Consider the following 24,784-nt stretch of genomic DNA (forward strand, 5'->3'; position numbering starts at 1 on the left):
TTAGTTGTTTTCATTTCATTTACCAAGATGCTAAATTATGTTGCTTTTAAAATTTGGTTTTATCATAGCAAGTGCATTTGAATAATTGAAAATAAAGGCAATTTATTAAAAACTAGCATTTGTCAAATGCAATTTACATTTGAATTTAGGCATTAGCACAAACATTTTATTTGGAAATTGGTACTAAAAAAATTAAGGCCTGAGGTAGTCAAAAGAAATAGTACTTTTAAGTCACTTGGAAAGATTTCACTATTTTGTTTTGTAATGTTTGGTGGTGAGCCCTTCCCAGATATCCATGATCCTTGTTTCTTAAAATCATACTTTAAAATGTCCATATTCACTTTCTGTCCTGTGATCCTGCATCTTCTTAGTTCATTGAACCACTGCTGTTGGTTCCCAGCTGGAGCGAGGGCTGTTCTAAATACCATAGTACAATTTCAAGGGTATGCTCAACATGACGCTAAGTGTAAGTTAACTTTGTACAGGATCGGATAATGTCATGAGCCACCTGATTGTAGTGCAGATGACTACCATTCTCATGTGGTCAATAAGAGCTGATTGTGAAGTTATAACTGATGGGTCCAAAATGAACCAGAAAATATAACTGTTATTGCATTCAACATTTTTTTAAATGTTAGTTTCATTTAGTCGCTCCCAGTTCCCTTCCACTCTGATGTTCTCTTTTCCCTATATCTTATCTGCTTGGCTTGCACATGTTATATGCTTTGGACATCTGCTACCCGTTTTGTTGATTCCATGAGCCTGTGCTTACACCTTTACTTATCATGTTATTTATTTCTGATCAAATCCAGTAGAGAAGTAAAGATTTCCATTAAGGAATGACTGCTGTCAGAGAAACCATGGAAGAGGGTCAACTAATAACCTGTGTATGGGAAACACATTTATGCTGATCCTAATTCTTAACGCTTACAAGTTCAGATTTCAAGGACTTCATTCCAACTCGACACACACCGAGGGTTGAATTCCTGTGGGCCATCACTGTGACTATCCCCACCGCATGATGGTGGACAAAGACTGAAAACACAAACTTAGAGATTTTTTCAGGGATCACAGAAGCCAAATGCCAATTTTCAAAACTCAACTTGGAGATTTCATGCATAGAAATTTATTTAGAACATGTAGAAGAGTAATAAAGATGCCAATAGCCCTGTTACTTTTTTTCATGGAAACTTATGTAGCCAAGATTCAATCCATGAGGGAATTTTGAACAGCTCATAGTAATGTAAAAAAATTAGGATGTTAATATGATATATAATTTTTTATATATAGTATAACAAAATCTCTATAAAAATGCAACACTCAAATGTTATACAAGGAGAAATATTCCTAGTTATTTTTAACTGGTTTGGTTTGAGTAATATCTTTCCCTCCTTTAGTTTCATGTTTTCCACACATTTCTCTATAAAGCAGTTTTTAAAAGGAAATTAAAGTCTCCTATGACTTATGGATCTTTAGGTTAATGATTTGAATCTGGATGGCATTAAACTCAACCTCCGCAAAATCCTGCTGGAATTTTTTGTCCATTTTTTATCCAGGTAGCTTTGTAGAACATCAGTAAATTCACCAATAAGCAGAATTTCATCACCTTTTGCCTGGGAATAGTACACTGCATGGATAATTTCCCCAGTTTCTTTTAAATATTTTCCCATATTTAAACCATCGGATAGCTCTGCTGATTAACTAAAGGTAGAATATATAATTTTCTAAGGGTATGCTTTTAAAATATCTTCACTATTAAACAACTTCTAGGTAACCTTCTAAGTATCTTGTTAGATTACACAGTTGAACAACAATAAATAATGTGTAGATAAGCTTTTGGAAAATGTTTAATGTCTGCACCTTTAAAAAAAGATTTCAAAAAGATATATCATGCAATGTCTATCTTAAAATATCGTGTTCTGTGTTTTCATGACATCCACTTCATTCACTAGTTATCTATTTTTCTCATGAGCATAGTCCATATAGTGAGAGAGGAGATCAAGTTGGAATCATATTTCATTTTGCTCTCATCTTGAAAAACTGTGTGACAGACTTGAGTGTGTTTTCTGCAGCAGCCAGAGTCACCCTTCCCAGTAATAAATCTGACCATGCCCTTCTCCAACAAGACTTGCAGTGGCCTTGTGTCCCACGTAGAAAGCAAACTCGAGCCTTATTACTTAAGGTTCTTTGTTCTGTAGCCATCACCCTCTGTCCTACCTCATTCCCATTCCACCCAGGAAGGTCTTCTTGCTACTTTTCCAACTCCCGCATGTGTTCCTGCTCAGGACTTCTGAGGTTGCTGCTCTTCTCAGCCATATTCTGAGATGTGTTCTGCTATGGTTGTTCAACCTGTTCCTTAACTTAATACAGTTTTGTTTAGTGAGGATTCAAGCTATTCTCTCATAATTCTCCTTCCCTAAACTTACTTGCTTTAATTTCACAGCATCTGGAATTATGCTCTATGTTTAGTTGCGTGTGGAATAGAGTGTCGTAAGTTCTAAGACAGTGACATGTGGACAGGTGTTAGGGAATGGTACGAGTGATACTAGAGGAGGCCAGTGTGTGGGAGCTTTCTTGGCAATATTATAAGGGCTTTCTCGCCTATCCTGGCTTTCATTCTTTGACTTTTTAACAAGGCGAGTTTGGCAATTTGTTTAATTGTAATAAACCTATGTCTATTTCTAAAATTGACGTACTAGTATTAACCTTGAAGTTTCTTAAAGATAGTAGTCTGAAATGAATTAACACATCTCTAGGTAACACAATAACTATAAAATGTCGCTGTGAGGACTAAGGTGTGCTCGACCCAAGCCGTGGTGTTTTCTTTTTTGTTGTTGTTGTTTTGTTTGTTTGTTTTTGTTTTGTTTTAAACGTTTTATTAGGGGCTCATACAACTCTTATCACAGTCCATACATATACATACATCAATTGTATAAAGCACATCTGTACATTCTTTGCCCTAATCATTTTCTTTTCTTTCTTTTCCCTTTTCTTTTTTTACATTTTATTAGGGAATCATACAACTCTTATCACAATCCATACATATACATACATCAATTGTATAAAGCACATCCATACATTCCCCGCACCAATCATTCTCAAAGCATTTGCTCTCCACTTAAGCCCTTTGCATCAGGTCCTCTTTTTTTTCCCCCTCCCTCCCCACTCCCCCCTCCCTCATGTGCCCTTGGTAATTTATACATCGTTATTTTGTCATATCTTGCTCTATCCGGAGTCTCCCTTCCCCCCCTTCTCTGCCGTCCCTCTCCCAGGGAGGAGGTCACATGTAGATCCTTGTAATTAGTTCCCCCTTTCCAACCCACTCACCCTCCACTCTCCCAGCCTCGCCCCTCACACCCCTGGTCCTGAAGGTATCATCCACCCTGGGTTCCCTGTGCCTCCAGCCCTCATATGTACCAGTGTACAACCTCTGCCCTATCCAGCCCTGCAAGGTAGAATTCGGATCATGGTAGTTGGGGGGAGGAAGCATCCAGGATCTGGGGGAAAGCTGTGCTCTTCGTCGGTACTACCTTGCACCCTGACTGACCCATCTCCTCTCCTAAGCCCCTCTATGAGGGGATCTCCAGTTAAGCCATGGTGTTTTCAATTGCCTCCTATGCGTGTAAAGTTGGACAATGAGTAAGGGGGGGAATCCATGTATTCTGACTGTGGTGTTGGTGAAGAATATTGGACGTGACATACCCTTCTCAAAAAGCAACCAGACTGATCTGTCCTGGAAGAAGTGCCGCTAGAGAGCACCTTAGAGGCAAGGCTGGCAAGACTTCATCTCATGTACCTTGGGCATGTTGTCAGGAGAGACCAGACCCTGGAGAAGGGCAGAATGCTTGGTAAAGTAGGGGGGCGGTGAAAAAGAGGAAGGCCCTTGATGAGATGTATTGACACAGTGAAGTGACTGCGGCAAAGGGCTCAAACAGAAGACCAAGTGTGAGGATGGAGCAGGATGGGAGGTGCTTTACTCTGTTATGCATAGGGATGGTGGAACCAGTGTGAGGGTACCTAACAACATAGCGGCCATACAGGGAGTAGTCAGTGGGTAGGTGCTGTTGCATCGCTTCCAGCTCCTCATGTCATCAGGTAGAACTGAATGAAATGCTGCCCAGCAGGGCGCTCCTTTACAATCACTGCAGTGGCTCAGCCAAGTTTTGCAGCGACTGGTTCACTCCATCACCCTGAGGGTGTGTTTCCTCTACGCTGACTGTTTTATCAAGTCTGAAGTCCTTCTTTAAGGACTAGGCCCTGCTGCTAACAATTCTTTATACAATTGTAATTCTTTTAACTTCAGCCTTTTACTTTGCCATTGTTTACGGAGCAAATCAGTTTTTCATTAAAGAGTTCGTACACATTTTATGTCATTCATTGCGTTTCCCACGATCTAAGATTACTTCCTCCCTCTGTTGCCTGTTCCCATTCCTACCTCATTCCTAATCCCACTGGCTGTTGTCCTTGGGAAGATGCTGCTCTTTTAGAGTCTCAAGGTGGACGTATATCTCTAGGATTATTGTACTCCTTAAAAAAAACAGTCTCTTGCCTGGCTGAAACTTGAGCGCCATGGGAGTGAGTTCATTTCCGGATCTAACAGGTGACCGAGGGCCATGATCAGAATCACCTGTGTCTGATTAGGAAGCCTGGTGGTTTCTGTTATTTTGAGTGTTCCTCATACGTCTGCTCTATTGGGAATATTCTGATGCGACCCCTTTCAGAGCAGCCGATAGTGGTAGTAGAGCCGGCCTAGTTCTTCTGGTCTCAGCGTGACAGAGACAGGTGTTTGCGTGACCCCTAGTTCATTGATCCAATTATTCCCATATGGCTTCAAATTTCTTCCTCACTCTTCCAGAGGGGGAGAGCCAGTAGTTCACTTGGATGACCCCTCAAAAGCGTTTAAGAACAAGACACTACTCCTTTAGGTGGGATGTACAGCATTGCCTTCGTGGACTCTGGTGTGACAGTTGACCATGACCCTGAGCCCGCAGCTCTAGCAACGTCTTCCCTCAAGGTTTTTGGTTATATCTAAGAAGGTTTCAGAACTTGGCCCCTATATGCTTGACTACATTCGTGGATGTATTTTTGGCAATAGTAAACATGCCTGTACAAGTAATCAGTTTTCAAACAAGTATACTTAACGGGTATACTCCCAGTCTCCCTTCCACACCTTACAGCCGTCATGCTTATCCTGAATCTACTTGGAAATCATCCTAATTGCAAGGTTGGGTATTAACAGTATTTACACCTGCTCACTTTGGCTGTGGGACTCCGGCTAGCGTTCGTCATTTTTGCTCTCCCTGCTCTTATGCATTGCCTTCCTCTCTACTGTAGTTAATATGCCTGCCTCTGGTCCGTAATCTACCTTCCCTTGCCCTCAACCTCTGATCATTATCAAAGAATATTTCTTTCAATGTGGATTTTTTTTACTTTTTAGAGTAGTGGTTTCATACTTTACCTGCCCTGTTACAACTGATTAATTTTACTCAGCAAAATATCCTCTAGGTTTATTCATGCTCCAGGTGTTTTACAAGTTCACGGTTTAGTTTGTGTAGTATTCAACTGTGCGCATGTACCTTAGAGAAGCCTTTCTCCCGTTGCTGACCATTAGATTGTCTCCATCGCTTTTGCTATTTTGAAGAGGGCTACAGGAACACGAGTGTGCATGTATCTGTGTGTGTCACAGCTCTTATTGTGTGACAGCTTTTATTTTCCAAGGAGATGGCTTGCTGGGTCGCATGGTATTTCTATTTCCACATTTAAGGAAGTGCTACGCCATTTTTCACAGTGACAGCATCACTTTACCGTGCCACCAGATTTATATGGAGTCTTGCTAGCCTTTTTTGTATGCTGTTTTACATTTTTTTTCTATAAACTTTGCTATTAATGCTGAAGTATAGTCATCCCTTTGTTGTGTTGATTTAATTTCTTAAATATCTTATAATCATAAGAATTACTTCATATGGTTGTTGGCCTCCTGGTTGACATTATGAAATTCCGTTTATGGTTTCTCAATTTTTATTGGATTATTTATCTTTTTCTTGTGTTCAAGTTCTCTATAAATTCTATAGATCAGTTCCCTTGCTGCGTTGGTACTGGCAAACACATTTCCCCGGGCTGTGGCTTCCCTTTCCATGTTTGGGTGGCACCTTGGGTGCACAGCAGTGCCTGCTCTTAGGAAGACCCCAGTGATCCAGCGTGTCTCCTGCTCTTGAAGTGTTCTCACTTACATTTGATCGTGTATTTAGCTCTGTGTTACGGCTCTCATGTGTGTCCCTGTGGTATCAGTGATAACCTCTCTAGCTCTAGGTTTCACATCTGTAATTCATCTTGAATTTCTTTTATGTATGATATGAGATATATACCCAGTTTAATTTTTCTATAAATGAGTATCCAGCATGGTCAGTACCACTTTAATATTATTTTTTCCTAGATAATGCATTTTGACCCTTTACAAGGACCAGCTATCCATAGTCGGATGGATTTACCTCTGGATTTTTTTATTCCATTCCATTGATTATGAGTCTATTGAAACACTAAAAGGCTTTTTCTTTTCTTCTTCCCCTTCTGTTTTTTTTCCACTCCAGTGGCTGTTCAGTAGGTTTTGAGATTGAGAAGTATAATGTATCCTACCTTGTTTTTCCTTAGTATTGTTCTTACTCTAGAGTGTCTCTTTTCTTTCCATATAAAGCTGGTAATTGGTTTTTACCTCTCTTTAAAGAGTTATATTGGAAACTAGGTCAGGTTTGCATTATATCTATTGATCTTTTGGGGTGTTATTGATATTTCCACAATGCTGTGTCTTTCTGTATAATGAACATGGTGCACTCTATCATTTATTTATTTTTCTTTGGGTTGATTTTATTTGTGTTCTTAGTTTTCTTTGTATAGGCCTTTTGTTTCTCTGGTTAGATTTACTCTTAAGTATTTCCTTTGAGTAGTTCTTGTAAATGGTTGTAGCCTCTCACTGTACTGGTGCAGTCCGTATGCTAAGGAAAGAATCAGAGAGGCTGGCTTTTATGAAGGAGAATGTAGCATCAGGTTTGGAGGTAGGCTTATTAACAACCTAGTGTATGAAGATGACACAACCTTGCTTGGTGAAGATGAGGAGGTCTCGATGCACTTGAAGAACAAGGATTGCGGTCTTCATTCTGGATTATGAGTCAATTCAAGACAACGAAAATCTTCACAACTGGACCATCGTGGTAAAGGGAGAAAAGATTGAATTTGTCAAAAATCTGTCTTGCTTTGATCCACAATTAATGCTCATGGAAGCTGCTGTCAAGAGATCAGAAGGCATAATACTTTGGGTAAATTTGTTGCACGAGGCTTCTGGAGTTTTGAAAGGCTTTGATGTTACAAGCCATAGTATTTTCAGTTGCCTTACAAACATATGACTGTTGGACACTGAATAAGGATGAACGAAGAAGAATTAATCCAAATGAGTTGTGGTACTAAAGAAAAATATTGAAAGTACTGATGACTGGTACAATGAAAAACTGGTACAATGATGACTGCAGCTGATGACTGACTGGTACAATGAAAGAAGTTTAGCCAGAGCGCTTCTTCTAGACAAGGATGGCAAGACTTTGTCTCTCATACTTTGGACGTATTATCAGGAGAGACCAGTCCTTGAAGAAGGACATCATTCTTGGTAAAATGGAAGACCAGCAAACAAGAAGGCACATCAACGAGGCATTGGCACGTGTCTACAAGAATGGGCTCAGGCATGGGGACACTTGTAAGGACGGCGCAGGACTCTCAGGGTTTCGTTCTGTTGTGCGTCGGCTCCCTATGTGTCAGAATGGTCTCAGAGCAACGAAGAACAGCATTGTAAATGATCAGTGTTTTCCTGAGTTTCTTTTCAGATTTCTGCTTATTGGTGGAAACGAATCTTGACTTATTGTTGCAAATTGATAATAACATCTGAAAATAGAGTTTATTTATACCTTTTCAATTTGGATGATTTAAATTTTCCCTTTTTTGCACCGGAGCTCTAACTAAGACTCCCAGCACAACAGTGAATAGAAGTGACCCTTCAGGGCATTCTTGTGCAGTACCTGTGCACAGTGTGATACTTACAGTGATTCTTCATTGTGACTAATGTTGGCCATTGATTTGTATATGTGTCCTAGATTTTGATGGGAATTACCCATCTATTACTATTTTATCAAGAGTGTGTGTTATATTTAGGAAAATTAATTTTCTGGAAATTAAAATTTTTTAATGTAGTTATTGAACTGATTTCCCCCCCCTAATATCGAACCATTCTTAGATAAACATTATGGATCCCACTTGGTCTTGATGTATTTTTAAATATGTTCTTGTGTACTGTTGAATAAAATTTGTTGAGAATGTTAATATCTATGCTTATCAAGGATATGTGTCTATGATTTTCCCTCTTTAGTGATGCTTTTGCCTGGTTTTAATATCATGGGTATGTTTGCTTCATTAAGTGTGTTTGCAAGTATTTCATCTTTTTCTGTACTCTGGAATAGCCCAAGTAGGATTAGAGTCAGCTCTTCTTTGAAGAGTTGGTAAGATTCTACAATGAAACTTTGTGTGCACAGACTTTTGTTCTGCTGCTGTTGTGAGTTTAATAATAGGATTCATTTCTGCTTAATGATGGCTCTGTTCAAAATATCTACTTCATTCTTTATTACTTTAGGTAAGTTGTGTGTTTCTATAAATATGTACATTTTATAGTTTAAAACATTTTTGGAGCACAGTTGTGCATATTTTGGGTATCCCTTTTATTTTACCTGACTCTTGTGGTGTTATCCATTTCACTAGTCTTTTTCCTTCTTTTTCTTTGTTACATTTCCAATGATTTGTGTATCTTCTCAAAGAAACAAGGTCTACATTGTTGAGTCTGTCTATTATTTTAATGTTTCATTAGTATCTGCTCTGATCTGTTGCTTCTGTTCTTCTGTTGATTGTAGGCCTTTTATAGAGCTCCTTTTCTAATTATTAGAGATGTTGGGTTAAAGTGGTGATTGGGTTCTTTGTTATTTGTGTGTGTGTGTGTGTGTGTGTGTGTGTGTTTATTGCTAGATTGTTTTTCTGAGCAGTACTTTTTCTGTGAGTATTGAGGTTTTATTCTTGTTTGCTTTAAGGAGTTTTAAAAAATATCTATTATTTGATAGTTTTTTATTTAAAGCTATTATTTAACTTTGGTGTAGTTGATTGTTTATTGATCTTTCTATTGCTGATTTCTAATTTTAGAGCACTTTGCTCTTAAAAGATGCATTATAGTATTTGATGTTTTTCTTAAATTATTGTGATTTAGCTTTGTGGCCTAGCATGTGATCTATTCTGTAGAATGATCCATATGTGTTGGAAAAGAATGTATAGTATGTTGTTGAGTGAAGTGATCTGTATGTGTGTATGAAATCATGTTGATTGATGCATTCAGTTTTGTTGCGTCTTTGTTGAGTTCCTATGTAGCTGTTCTAGTCTTCATTAAAAGTGGTGTATTAAAGTCTCTTGCTACTACTTGCAAGTTTTCTGTTTATCTCTTCAATTCTGTTAGAGTTTGATTTATGTCTCTTGAGGCTTTTTCATTGACTTTTTTATGACCTAGACAATTATTATGACAATATCTTCTTGTTCAATTGATTCTTTCATCATCATACAATCAATGGCTTGCCTCTTATGCTGCTTTGTCCCTTGTATGTTTTATCAGAAATTAATATTGCCCATCCCCTGTTCTTTTTTATTCTTATTAGCTTGAAATTTTTTATCTCTTGATTTTTAATCTATTTTTGTCTTTGTATCCAACGTGTGTTCCTTGAAGACAGTATCTGATAGGCCCCGTTTTCTTATCTATTTAGTTACTCTTTATCCCTTACATATTGCATTTAATCTATTTCTGTAGAGTGTAATTAACAATGGGTATTAATTTATTGCTGTTATTGTGTGTATGTGATGCTACTAGTTTCTTGCATATAATTTTCTGGACTTTGTTAATTTTTAAATTGTTGATCTTTCTTCACTTCTATTGTTATGGTTTTCCTTTTGCCATTGTTTTGAGGAAGTTTATTAATTTTTATTAATTTTCTTTATGTTATCTTGTTATTAATTAATTTTTCCAAGTTTAGAGCAATATAATTTAAAATAGACATGCCATCTCCAGTTGGACTTTCTATAAGTACAAAATATATTCCTTCTCTTTTACTTTATAATTCTCTCATTTAAATTGATACCCAGGGCTCCCTAATTTTAGTCTTGGCTGTTTGCCTTACCCAGGACACTCCTGTATTGCCCTGCGGGTATGCTGACTTGTGTGCTGACATCCGGTCGTTGCCTGGCATGGTTAGCTCTTTCCAAAGAAGTCCCTTTAGTATTTCCTGTAAAATGGGTTTTGCACATTCTTTTCATTTCTGTTTTTCTGTAAGTGTCCCAGTTTTGCTGTTGTATTTGAAATTATTGGTTGGCAATTTGATTTTTTTTCTTTTAAAGTTTTATATACATTATAGCAATGCCTTCATGCTTGTGCAGTATCTACCAAGAAATCAGAGCTTAATTTCATGATTTTTCTTTTAGTTAAGTTTTCAGTTCCCCTGAGTTTCTTTCCAGATTCTTTCCTTATCTTTGGTTTAACCAAGTTTGATTATAATATATTTGGTAATTTTATTTAGCAGTAGGTTTGGCATTCAGACAGCATTATCTACGTTTATATCTGGGTTCTAATATTTGTTGCAGTGGCTACACAGGACTCACAAAACTTTTTCATGATTAAAGGGTATATAATGCAAGTTAACAGGTTGCAATACAAGAAATGTTCAGGAGAGAGTTGTTCATCAGGACACATTACACAGTTCTTTCAGGTCTTCTAATAAATACCCCAAAGGCACGCTACTCTCCTGTAAGCCTCAACTCACAGGCCTTCAGCTCAATTCCCTGGTTCAGCAAATCCACCTTCCCACATTAAGGACCCAGAGGGAACCCACTTCACAACCAGGCTCCAGCCTCAAAGCCTTCCGTGTTAGTTTCTCCGGGGCCTGGGAAATCTGCCACGCTGCTCTCTGCTCTAGCTTCTGGTGGTACTGCTTCTCCTCAATGGGACAACCTCCTTCTGAAACAAGGAGCTTCACTATGCAGAGATCCCGGCGTCCAGAGGGCACTCCACTCCCGGCTCTTACAGCTAATGAGTTCCCCTTTCCTGCTTGACCTAAGGGGTCATATCTTATACCCAACAGGATGGTTAGCGAAAGTATCCTTTCAGCAGTTTCTCAAAGATGCATCCACTCAGTGCATCCCCCTTTTCTGACCCAGTCCAAGGCAGGGAAAGGTTTTAGGGGAGGTACAATAGCTTTCATTAGAAAAGTCATGTTAAGAAATTCACTGGCCCTGCAGCAATCTATCTGATTGGAGTTCAGTCAGCTTCTTGAAGGCATACCTTTTTGTTCTCTCAGCTACTGGGGACATTTTCTTCCCATAACTCTTTAACACTTTTCTCTGTGCTTTTTGTTGTATCTGCTTGCTCTGAAATTCTGATCTTACAAAGTTATTCCTTTTGATGGTATCCTGCATAATTCTTTGGCTTTCTTTAGTTTTTTTCTTTCTACTTTCTTTTTCTTCTCTGACTATTTTTCTAACATATTAGTATGGAGAAATGTTTATTTATGCTTACAAATACAGCCTTCTATTGCTGCATCTTACTTATCCTTTCAGTCTACTTTTTCAGAAATCATAATGCAATTCTCAATTTCCATTTACTATTTTCGTATGTTTGCTCACTTTTTATATTTTTCAAGTTTGATTTTGTGTTTTCCTGCATTCTTCTAATATTTTATGTTTTATTTGATTTCTTCTTCAGCTTTATTGATTTTTTTCCCCTCAAGCCTTTGTAAATACCTAAATGTCATGTTATTTGAATTCCTTCTTAGTTAGCTTCATTGACAGTTCTTCTTAGAAATGTTCCTTAGTTCTATATTTTGGGCACATATTTAAGCTATTTTTGTTTTGTTTTGTTTGCTTAAGCTATTTAATATTGTGAATTGAAAGAATGTGTTTGTCTTGTTGTTGTTTGCTTTTGAGAAATTGTGATGCTGGTGTCCGCCTATTTAACTGGTGATTGTGTGCTAGTGTGCTCTTAAGCACTCAGCACCAGTATCTCTGTGGGAATAACAGATAATAGGAATGTGTCCAGGCCCCTCTGTTTTCTGCTTGTATATCACAGCTGATGGTGGATTTGGCTGGTGTGGGTCATTGTTAAACTAGGGAAGGTAGGAAAAAGAAAATAGAATAGTAAAGAAAAGTAAGGGGAAAAGAAAATAGAAGTAGAAAAGAAGAAAAAAATAAAATGAAAGCATAAAGAAGAAAAGCACAAAGAAGAAACACTACCATGAGGCAAAGGTCAAACAAGCATCCACTCTCCATCTTTACAATTCGTTTCTCTAGTACCCCACTCCTGGTATCATAATGTGTTAGTCTGGGTTGACTAGAGAAACAAATCCATGGACACTCATATAGAGGTAAGAAAGAGCTTTATATAATAGAGTAATTATATATTAAGAAAACATCCCATCCCAGTCCAGATCAAGTCCATACGTCCAATATTAGCCTATATTTCCAATACCAGTCTATAAATTCCTCTTCTGACTCATGCGACACATGCACTGACACCAAATGAAGGAAGGTCACAGGTCAGTAGGTGGGAAGTCTTGTGGATCCAGTGGCAGTGGAAGCATCTCAATGCTGGTGTGGGCCTCCACATGGTTACTGCAGCTCCAGGGCTATGGCTGCATCAGTGTAGCTCCATCTGGCTTGCCAACAGGCATGTCTCGCCAGGAGTGTGGGTCCTCCTCCATGGAGCTATTTATCTCCATAGCGCCTTCAAATGAGGTCATCAAGATGTGACCTGTTTGACAGGATAAACTCCACCCCTTCACGCTTAAGAGTCTAAAGTTGACACTAAATTATGTAACCACCAAATGAAGAAAGTAAAAAATTTGATGAAACGTGAGGGAAAAAAGGAGAAAATTAGATGGGCAAAAACTCCAAGGAGAAGACTGTTGGAGGTAGAGCAACTGACACTATTCTTGCCTTCTAGTATCAAAGGAAACCACAGTATTACTTTTAGGTAGGTCTTTTACCAGTCAGAGAATAAAGAACAGAGATGTTTGCATAATGTCCCTACTATCTTACTCACTTTACAACTATTTCTTTTTGGCAGCCACCTGGCTATTCAAAACTATTGATTATGCAGCATTAACCTTTTCTTTTACACTCTGATGAATAAATGAAATTAGAAAAAATGTTATGAATATAGCTCTAATAATTTTTTCAATCCTGCTGTTGTCTTTTAACCTTACAAAATGCTCAACATTTTAAAAAGTCATTATTTCTATGTTTAATATACCTAGCAAATGTACTTTGTTTTAAAATAACTTTGAGATTATATCCACAGTTTAATTTAGATTGAAACCCATGCATGAGGTGCCTATTTTGTGCTAGATTCTGCTTTAAACTTTGAGGATAAAGAGATAAAGTTTGCATCATTCTCTTCAAGACCCTGCATCCAATGAGGTGGAAAGTTAATATTATGATAGAATTATGATTGTTAAACATCATGAGTAAATGTGTTATAAAGTTATTATCTGAGTCCATAAAAGAAGCACCAAGTCTGTTTCTCCATAAAATGTTTCTGGAGGAGAAACAAACGAAAAGAAATGGGGAGGCCCAATAGTGGAGGAGAAAGAGGGGAAGCTGCGTGGCCTCTGCAGCGTGCACGCGGCCAGCTTCAGGGGACAGGAGCCTTTGACAGCTCAGCACTGCCGGTCAGATTCTTCTTTATCTAGAAAATTGCCGTGTGGATGGCTGGCAACAATACATCCTTGCTGTATTTTCTTTTTTGTTCTATGGTTTTCAGAGAACTATTTGGGTTTCCATCCTATAGCGTAGTATTTTTCCATAAAGAACCTATAAATAGCTTTTAATAATGAATAATAACGATTTACAGATAAAAGTTGGTAAGCCTTTAATTAAACATTTAGCAAATGCTTAAAAAAAAAAAGCTGTACCCTAAGGGACAATGATAATGTTTTCTGCATATATTGTACAATATTTAATAGGATGTTCATTAGTTTTTAAATGTACAATCAATTAATGAAAACTGGAAAGAGTCTGGTCAGAAAAGTATAAGGATTATTATTTTTCTCCCCAAGTTTCATGCACTCAGAAATCAATTGTTTAAAAAATAGTACAGAAAATATGCTTATTTGTTTATAAGCCGTGGATCTCAGGAGATTCAAGTGTTCACATTTGCAGAATTTCATAATGGTTTTAAAACAGTGGTTTGGGATCTGAGATGAAAACAAAGCTCATAAGATTAATGTATTTCAATATCAGCATATATCATCTAATTTAAATCATCTTTTGAAATATATATATTTTAACCATTAAATATATATTTCTTTGCAAGTTCTGGTGAATTAGGGAAGAAAGAAGGTAAGTGATGGAACATTGGCTTGGGAAGAGATGCAGTTGTATTTGACAGTTTTTCTCTGTTTCTTTAACAGTCTACATTTGCTTCCCTTCATTATTGTATTTTCTTTAATTCCTAAATAATTCTTCTGCTCATCCCACCTGAACAGTATAGAAAATAGGAGATATCATCTACAACCTTTTCATAATATATTAATAACACATTTAATAGTACATGAAATATTCTTTAAGTTTGTTGTTTGTTTGTTTTTCATTTTGTTAGCAACGTTTTCCTGTAATGATGAAAATTTAGGAAAACTGCATTTCCACATCTGGACCTTAAGTGTACTCCCTACCGTGCTAATGACTTGAGCTAATGGAGTGCTCCATTCAGTGGAACCCACAGTTTGCTTATATTGATTACATTATCAGTAGTAGTAATCACAGATACCATTACCAACCAATTACACATACACATATCTAAGCTAGGTGACTTATTCACTAACATAATCTCTTACGATTCTTAATTTTGTAATGAAGCTGATCATCTCCTTGTCCAATTAAGTGTAACTACATAGTTTCATCGAGTAGGCTTAAATGCAAGTATATTGAATTATGTAGTGGGTAATTACTTGCATATGTTTGTAACAAGGCCAAATGAGGGCAATTTGAGTGTAATCTGTTTCTGATTCTATTTGAGAACTGCACTCGGGAAGGTTAACTGCTTTTAAAAATAGACCCAAACATGTATGTGGAGCAAACATCACAGAAGTATATGCCCCGCTCTCATAGCAGAATGGAGTGTACTAACTGGTACTCGGCCATGCAACCAGGACCCAAGGCAGTAGACTCCCTGGAACCTTCGAGATAAAATTTCCAAGGTCACCGTGGAAGGTTCATTCCAGGGAAAAACAACTTAGAGACACTCTTGAAGTTTTCTATGAGATAAACTAGGGGTAAGGCACAGTTATGTTCTACTTGCTAAATCTTCGACATGAGACCACACATGACTACCAGGGGCCATCACCTGTCAGTTGCCCTGCTTTGATGACTTGTACATTGTTACGAAGCTAGAAGCTATGTCAACACCATTTCAAACACCAAAAGGAATATATGAGCATGACAGGTTTGGACAGATCTTTCAGGCTAAGACAATAAAGAAAGACCTGGAAATCTTAATATTGGCCAATTAAAACCTCTGGGTAACAGTAGAATTTATCATTATGTTATACATTAGGGCTGTAGGGAGACTTATTAATAACCTGCAATACACAGATGTCACAATCTTGCTTGCTGAAAGTGAGGAGGACTTGAAGCACTTCCTGATGAAGAAGGATTGCAATCTCCATTGTGGATTACAATTCATTATAAAGGAAACCCAAATCCTAACAACCTGACCAAGAAATAACATCATGAGAAATGAAGGAAAGATTGAAGTTGTCAAAGATTTCCATCTTGTTTGGATCCAAAATCCATTCTCATCTTAGCAGCAGTTAAGGTATTGCTTTGGGTAACTCTGCTGCACAAGACATCTTTAAAGTGTTGAAAAGCAAGGATGTTACCTTCAGGACTAAGGTCGGTCTCACCTAACCTATGGTATTTTCTGTTACGTCATATCCATGTGAAAGTTGCACACGGAATAAAAAACACCGAAGAAATCGATGCATTGGAATTATGGTGTTGGTGAAGAATACTGAGAGTTTCACGGATGGCCAAAAAGAGAAGCCAGTCTGTCTTGGAGGAAGGAAAGCTAGAATGCGTATTAGAGCCAAGGCTGGCAAGGCTTTGCCTCACATACTTTAGACTATTTTAAGCAGAGGCTTGCCCCCGCAGGAGGAGCGCATGCTCGGTAAAGGAGAAGACCCTTAGTAGGATGGAATGACACAATGGATGCAGCATGAGGTTAAACAAAGCAACAACCATTAGACTAGCACAGGTCCGGGAGGTGTTTTGTTCTGATGGACAGAGGGTCGTGATCTGTCAAAACCAACTCAAGTGCAAGTACTAACAACAAACAACGAGCTTGTGTGTCCTCAGAATTTCTCAGCCTACTACATTATAGATATGATGTTGTTAGGTGCCGTCAGTCTAGCTCTGACGCATAGCAACCCTACGCACAACACAACGAAGCACTGCACGGTCCTGCACCCGCCGCCCAGTTGTTCCTGTGCCTGAGCCCATGGGAGCAGGCACTGTGTCAGTCCATCTACTTGAGGGCCTTTCTCCTTTTGCTGCCCTTGCACCTTACCAAGCATGATGTCCTTCTCCGGGGCTAGGTCTGTCCTGACAAAATGTTCGACGTATGTAAAGCGAAGTCTTGCCCTCCGTGCTCCCAAGGCCCACTCTGGCTGTCTTGCAGTACAGATCGGTTTGTGCTTCTAGCAGCACTTGGTACTTTCAATATTCTTCTCCAGCTCCACAACTCAAGTGCATCGTGTCTTCTTCTTTCTTCCTTACTCAACGTCCAACTTTGACATGCAAATGATGCCATGGAGAATGCCATATCTCGGCTTAGATGTACCTTTGACCTCAAAGTAACATCCACATTTGTGAGTACTCTAAGGAGGTCTGTGCCGCAGATTTACCGAATGCAATATGTCTTTTGATCTCTTGACTGCTGCTTCCAGGAGTATTCATTGTGGATCCAAGTAAGACAAAATCCTTGACCACTTCAATCTTTTCTGCCTTTATCATGATGCTCTCTGTGGGTCCAGCGATGAGGATTTGGGGCTTGCTTCCATAGAGGGTGAAGACTGCACTCCTTGCTCTTTCTCCACACGTGTTCCAAGTCCTTTCCACTGTCAGCAAGGTTGTGATGGCTACATACCCCCGGGTGTTAGTACCTTCCTCCACTCTTGATGCCACACTCTTCTTCAGATTGTCCAGTTTGGCTATCAGTGTGTCATATCGAGGTGGTGCTTGGGTTGCTGTGATGTTGGGTGCTGTGTCACTGGCATTTCAGATGCCAGCAATCACTCAATGGGAAAGGGTTTCAGAGGAACTTCCAGACCAAGAACAGACAACAAAGAACTGCTCATCTCCCCACAGATTCGAAGCACTGTCACATGAATATGTTACTTAGAGGAAAATGGGGAAGCCAAAAGGATATCTTGCAGTTCTATATTCTTATTTCAATCTTAACAAAAATTAGGATGAGATTTATTTGTTTTATTTTACAGAGTATAGGTGGGAGATGTGGTCTATACTCTTCAAGTGAATGTTTCTTTTTGTACAGGATTTATGCACTTTTGATTTGTGGTTATATTTCCCACAGAGCATAAGTTATTAAACACTGTGAATCTGTTTATAGAAATGATGCAAAACCAATGAAATATAATTGACATAACACCGGATAAATCAAAAAGTATTCCTACAAGGAATTAGCCCATATATGCCTGAGTTTATTCCAAACAGCACACATTTCTGTAATCGGTGGAGAGCTGCAGACAAGTTCTCTCAGTAATGCACTTGCGATAGTTTTATTAGTGTCTTCAAAAATAGGAGACAGGTGCCATGGAAAGTCATGACTTTGAAATCGACTAATAGCAAATATTTAATAAAGTTTATATAGATATCTTCCCAAATCATTGAATCTGTGCAACACATTCGTGGGAATGAACCCCGACAAAAACAATTTTTTCACATGGATCAATCATTTTTAGGAATATCAAGAAGACCTCAAAATCCACCAATAGTTCATGAAGATCATTGAACAGTGTGATCCAGAGAGCAAGATCCGGTGAAAGCAGTGGCTTCCCAGGGGATCTGTTGAGCCCGTTAACTTCAAGTCAGTGTAGTCAGCTCCATAGGAAATCACTGCTACTTTGGCAGTCCTAAAGGATTGTCTTGATAAGCTTTCCCAAAACATGCAGGATAAGCATAGGTATTTATTATGAAGATAGTCCAAAATGATGAAAAACTTAATTGATAAGAAAACATCCAAGAAAAAGGTGCACGAAGTAATTTTTTCCATGTCAGTAATATTATTATTGTTTGTTTTCAATGACATCAGGGTCTGCCCTATGTGAATTTCATCTGGGAGCCCTTACCCTATCCACTCTATAGGCCTGATCTTGATATTTTAGATTTCATTTTATTTCCAAAACTCAGAGAACTTTGAAAAGGAATACAAATTGAGTCCCTCAAAATTACCAAAACTGCCAGTTTGATATTGTGTAAAGCAGAGTGCAGAATTCTTTCAGGAAGTGTTATAGCGATAGGAACATTTCTTTCAGGAGTGTATAGACCTAGATGGAAGATATGTCAAGGAATAATAACTTTTATCAATAACTTAATATTATTAAGTTACAATAATAATATTTTCTATAATAAAGGAATACTTCTTTACTTATTTTCAAACTCATGACAATCTGTAGAAATGCAGATAAAAATTTTTGCATATGGAACTGAATTTGAAAACTCCAAATAATGTATCTAATTGCTAAACAATTTTATTTTTAGAAATATTTTTCTTCAGCATAGAATAATGGATTTTTAATACTTTTTTCAATGCCAATATAACATAATCCATGGCATATGTTAAGTGGAGGCAATTTTATGACCAACATACTAATTGATGTTTATAATTAAAAACTCAGGGAGACAAATGATTTAAAAGCACAAAATATTGGACGACATGGCTCTTTTGGGAAAGAAAATCTAGTAATTATTTCTATAAAAATTGTATACAATTTTCATTAGGAAGTTACTCTTGAAAGAAAATTTTAAATATGATTGAAATGTGACTCCAGGGAAGACATAAAGCTCTTTATTTTTGTTGCCATGGTCAACTTTCATGCTGTTCCTGACAGGATGTGTAGAATGGAAATTGTGCAAGAAGAGTGTTACACATATAACCATATATAAGCTATATTAGCTCTAGGAAATTTGGAAATTATCTAAGAATTTGGGGTACTTTTCACAGTTCCTTTTACTGAGGATGAACTTGCCCCATGAAGTCTGTCTTCATATCTGGATTTTATCTTGAATATGATAAATGTATCTGGAAGCTAATGTTCATTTATAGAATAATTTTTGCTTGACACATCAAATTTGGACTCAATAATGTGGCAAACTAAATAATGTTCCTTTGTTAATCTAATAGGTTATGATCATGGTTCTCAAGTCTTAAAATGTATAGTTCGCCTTTATGTGTTCATTTCAGATTTTTAAAATTGATGAATTGGGTGAGCGTTTGCTGAAAAGGTCCGTTTCTCATGCAGCAACCCACAAACATTTTGTTTCACATCACTGATTGCGTTTCCCTCCATGTAACACCACGTATCCCAATACCTGCCGGTATTTCCACTTGTCAATGTTGTCCTTGGGTAAACACTGCCCTTTGGATCTCTCAGCGGTTGATGGTTGAGAAATGGGTGTGCCTTCTTGAGAAGTGCCGTTTATGCTGCCTTGGTTCTGTAAGACTTGTGTATGCAGTCCACCAGCGAGGAGAGATACTTACTGTGGCTTTTTTTGGGTGGGGAGAGGTCAGGGGCAGGGGGTAAGGATTGGCTTTTTAAATACAAACCGTATATATTTAGATAATTCTCAAGAGATACATTTTAATATCTTCCAAGAAATCTGACATTGGTCCCCAAAGGAATATGAAATCATCTTGGAAATCCAAAGAAATCCAAAGATGATAATATTTAAAATGTTTTGTTTTTGAATTCTTTTAGAATCGTACTCTGATTTTTTTATAAGTGTTAAAGAAAGCAGTGCAATTTTTAAAAGCAGATACGAAATGCTTACACTGCAAGGTAGCAGTCAAAACTCTTGAGTTGCTTTCTATTATCTAACCCTGCTTTTTAAAGCAATCATGACACAGAACTACATGAAAAGCAACAAGAATACATGGAGAAACCAAAATTTCAAGTCAATAAGCAATTATTTTTTACTTTTTACCTCTGAACCATTTCTGTGAATGAAAATAAAAAGGGTTGATTTTTATCCAAATTCAACAATCTTTCCTTTTTAAACATACAGCATCTAGTTTTTCTGTGTGTTCGTTAAATTTTTAACTTACTATATGTATTAAGGGACGTTGCCATCTTTTGATATATTTAAAAGGTGAATCATTGTGTTTTTAAACACTAAGAATGGCTTCTTTATTCTGTGACAAATCATGCTGGTAGTCTGTTATTTGTATATGTAAAACCTTCCTTTTTGCCTTATCATGTATCTGTTACACACATCATTAACATTCTGTTCTTTGTGCAGAGCCGGCTACTTGCCTCAGAATATTCCCCTGGAGATGATCAGATACCTATCTGAGGAAAAGGATTTTCTTCCTTGGCATGCTGCCAGCCGGGCTCTTTATCCTCTGGATAAATTGCTGGACCGCATGGAGAACTATAATGTCTTCAATGTAATCATATATATTCTCTTACTCTCATAAGATAAGCTGTTATTTTCCTATTTGCTATTCACCATTGACTCTACGTTATTTTCGTTCTTTCTTCTAATTTGCGTGATTACTTTTGTCCTGATTTTTCTTTTCCACACTGATGAAAATTATTCGAAGAAATTTATTACAAGCGACGTTTTTTTCCTGCCTCAAAGTGTCAATTAATCTTCAATGAATGCTTCGGAATTTAAGAACAAATATACAGAGCAAATCCTTAAAGTTCAACCGACTTCCCGATAGTTAAAGGACGCCGTGTTCACAAAGGACTTCCCCTGGTTAGAGAGGGTCCAAAAATCTAGCAGAATATAGACAGTTTCAGCAAGGCTTCTTAGTCATTATTTTTATCCAAAAGGGCAGAGTGAATTCAATTCACTTCCTTAATTAACGAGGATAAGATCAACATTGAGGCCAAAGCCCATTCATAATTGGGTCCAAGGGGACACAGGAGAGCAAACAACAGATAATCCAAATAGACGTGAGGACATGACACACATTCCAACAGCCTGACCAGATTTCCAGAGCTGAAGCCTGGGAAACCAAATTGCACTGCTAACACCAACTAATCTAATTTAATCATCACTTTAAATAAGATTCAGATTAAAGACTGTTAATAAGCTTTTGATTTCCAAATTTTCTATCAGTTGTGAGGCTTTGCATATGACAATACGTTTCTGTGCCGTCTATTATCTTTGCTCACTGTTTTGCTCTCCTTCAAAGAGCCTGTTTCTGTCTTATAAAATCGTCTTGTGACATATTGGCTATACTGACTAACTTACATATTTGGAAACTATATTTCCACGTCATGAAACTGGCTATTCAAGCCATTCTAAATGTCAGAGAGCCATCAAAGGTCCTTCTTTCTTACCCTAAGCTAAATTGAAAGCCCCCGGTTAGTTACTTGTGGACAGGGACAATCGTGCCATGGCTATCATTAGCTTTGTCTCAACTATTACATCAGACGCTCAAAGAAATGTGGCGTTTCCATTGTGGTACAAATAATATCTACTAGAGAAAGACATATACTTTTCTTTTTTCCTTAACAAAACACACTGTAATGAAATTTTTGTAAAAGTAACACACATTTTTGTGTAATTTTTAGTTTTAAATAGTGTGTGATGCCAGACATTTCATTTTCAATAAAAGTTAAAAATTGCTTTGAATATATCATTAGCTGAATCGATTGTTGATTCTGAAATACCATGTAATTATACTGAAGATCATTCTGTGGCTTTCAGTTCAACAATAATAGTCTGTAGGCTGGCTGGGCCTACATAATACTTTAAGTATATTCTACTGGTAGAAAATAAATGTTATGTGCTCACGTTCTTATAGCATATCTATAGTAAATCTTATAGATATATAGTATTTCTTATAGAATATCAAGTCCAAGTATCATCAACGTTACTATTTATTCATTTGGTTGTAAACATTGTCAATGTTATAAATCATTCTTTTGTCCAATAGGAAAAGTAGACTTCCAAATTTTGATAGTATTAGATCTGTGTGTCCTGTATTTGAATTGCTAAGTTAAGTAACATTGTAATTGGGAAGTTATTGTGCTCATAATTTCACTGTTATTTGAAAGCAGCTATATTTAGAAAGTGTGTTCTTGTTATTATAACATTTTAGTGGTCAGAATAGAGATGTTTCAAGCTGACACCATCTTTCTACCTTCCTTGTTCCATTTAGGAATATATTTTGAAGCAAGTGGCAACAACATATCTCAAACTTGGATGGCCCAAAAATAATTTTAATGGATCCCTTGTTCAAGCATCTTACCAACACGAGTACTGTATTATTTGATTATTCTTTCAGTTTCTCCATGAGCTATACAATAAAATCGTACTAGTGGCATTGTGGTTTTAGCTGCATGAGATGATCTTTCTTTCACGCTTGATCTTTCATTTCCGTTTTCTGGGAGGATCGCTACGGGGCAGCAGGTCCATTGCTTGACACGAGGACCCAGGTGTCCTTGCCATGTTTAATGTGAGCTCTGCCTTAATGAAGTAGTGAGATGGACTTATACCCTCCTCTGTGTACTGATTCCAGATCTGACTTTTATAGATCTCTGCTTAATTGTCTCTTCACCAGTAGTTTGTAATTTCATAATCTAAAAAGCATCTATCTTTATGTTCATTCTTTACTAACCAACTGTTTATTTAATGTTGCCCCGACTTTCTCTTCAGACAGTAACACTGCTGTTTCATTTCATTTTTCTTCCTTTTAATGCCGTCTAGAGAACTACGCAGAGAGGTTATAATGCTGGCGTGCAGTTTTGGTAACAAGCACTGTCACCAACAGGCATCAACACTTATATCAGATTGGATTTCCAGCAACAGGAACAGGTAAATTGAAAACAGTCCTGTGTTGCTCAGATGATTTCAAACTGCTTTCAGAGTCTCAGTTGATGCATTCCACTTTCAATGCTGAAGTATTAGAGAGAAAGCAAAGGGATGTTTGTTCTGGTTCATAGTTTCAAATACAATGGCTTGAAAATAACAATATATTTCAAGTTTTAGGCTATCTTTCTTAATTTATGCCCTTATGTTTCAGGTATGAAGCTAAGTCAACAAGTATTGTTCCTAGTGTTTCAGCTCATGCATACTTGGGTCCATCCAAAACAACATGTCCCTGCCATCAGTGCTATAGAGGAGTTCTCTAAGTTGAATACTCACCCTAGTCTCATGAAGGCATTAGACTGAAGACAAAAACGATAACAACCACATCTCGCTGCCATCGGTCAATTCTGACGTTTAGCAAGCTTATAGGTGGAAGAGAGATGGGGTTTCCTATTCCTATAAAGAGTTAAAGTCTTGGAAACCTACAGGGGCAGTTCTGCTCTGACTAACAAGGTCACTGGGGCTGAATTGACTCTGGGTTTTCCAGCGGTCGATGTTTATGGAAGCAGACAGCCTCATCAGACCATTCTCCCTCAAAGTAGCCCGTGCCTTTACACTACTGCTCAATGCAAACCTTACGAGGCCACCAGGCTCCTTCATTAGGACAGTCAGGTGCAGTCAAGAAAAATGTCCAGTCAAGGCAGTGGCTTTTGCGGGGCCCTATTAACCCATTGAAATTCAAGACAGAGCGATCAGCCAGAAGGTTATAGCAACTGTTTATTCATACTTTTTATCCCAAAAGAGTAATTCTGATAGATTTTCTTGAAGGGCACTGAACAATTACAAAGACTTATTAGGAAGAAGCTGGAAAAAAAAATGGAAACAGCATCTGTGAAAAAAAAGACCAGGAAATTTTCCCCAAGGAATTATTTTTCCATCCGAATGATGCACCTGCTAATTCTTTGGGGGTGGAGGAGGCTATTATGAGAATTTTGTTGGGAAAATTTACCCCTTCCAGCAAACAGCCATGATTTTGCTCCTTGAGATTTCACTTTGTCCCCAAATTTCAAAGGGAATGTAAAAGGGCATGATTTGAGCCCATCAGGTTACCTAGCATGCTGTTTGGACTGGCTGTAAATCAAAGGACTGGGAAAGCCTTAGAATTAGAGAGATGGAAACACTGGATTTACGAGTGTGTAGAACTATGTCAAGAACCAACAACTGCCTTATACTTTGATATTTTATTAATAAAGATTTCATTTTGATATTTTTGTTTTATGAGATTTATATGGTTTTATAGCAGTCATTTTTATTTACCCTTGTGCAAAGCACCGGCTTGTTTCTAGTTGTGATAGCTTGGCCATCATTCCATGAAAGGAAATCATTAAATTGGGGGAATCTCATTAAGGCTCTTGATAAAACCATGTTATTCTTTCAGAAACATTTATCTGCATATGTTATAAGCAAAGTAGCACAACAAACATGAATATTAAAAAATACAAATGGAAAGGAGATCTTTATTCTTTCAGTGATCCCTGGCAGCGACCTTGAACTTGTATCTTATCTGAAAATTTCACAGTCCAACAGGTCACTAGTGCATAATATGTGG

General features: G+C 37.6%; 1 protein-coding gene across 5 annotated transcripts in view; it reads left to right on the forward strand.

The window, feature by feature from the left end:
- LOC142435900 (thyrotropin-releasing hormone-degrading ectoenzyme-like) overlaps positions 1 to 24,784 on the forward strand; it is a 418,631-nt gene that overhangs the window by 321,452 nt on the left and 72,395 nt on the right. For 3 of the 5 annotated variants that reach the window (XM_075539947.1, XM_075539945.1, XM_075539948.1), the window contains 4 exons: positions 20,650 to 20,797; positions 22,526 to 22,623; positions 23,074 to 23,181; positions 23,390 to 23,936. The exons of 1 other annotated variant lie outside the window; for it this stretch is intronic. In XM_075539947.1, the coding sequence (XP_075396062.1) occupies positions 20,650 to 20,797; positions 22,526 to 22,623; positions 23,074 to 23,181; positions 23,390 to 23,498 (463 nt within the window). In that variant the 3' untranslated portion in view covers positions 23,499 to 23,936. Of the gene's footprint in view, positions 1 to 20,649; positions 20,798 to 22,525; positions 22,624 to 23,073; positions 23,182 to 23,389; positions 23,937 to 24,784 lie in introns of those variants that run through there. One more of the 5 variants, XM_075539946.1, reaches the window with a different exon arrangement.

The sequence above is a fragment of the Tenrec ecaudatus genome (genome assembly GCF_050624435.1).
Source record: "Tenrec ecaudatus isolate mTenEca1 chromosome 7 unlocalized genomic scaffold, mTenEca1.hap1 SUPER_7_unloc_1, whole genome shotgun sequence".
NCBI lineage: Eukaryota > Metazoa > Chordata > Mammalia > Afrosoricida > Tenrecidae > Tenrec > Tenrec ecaudatus.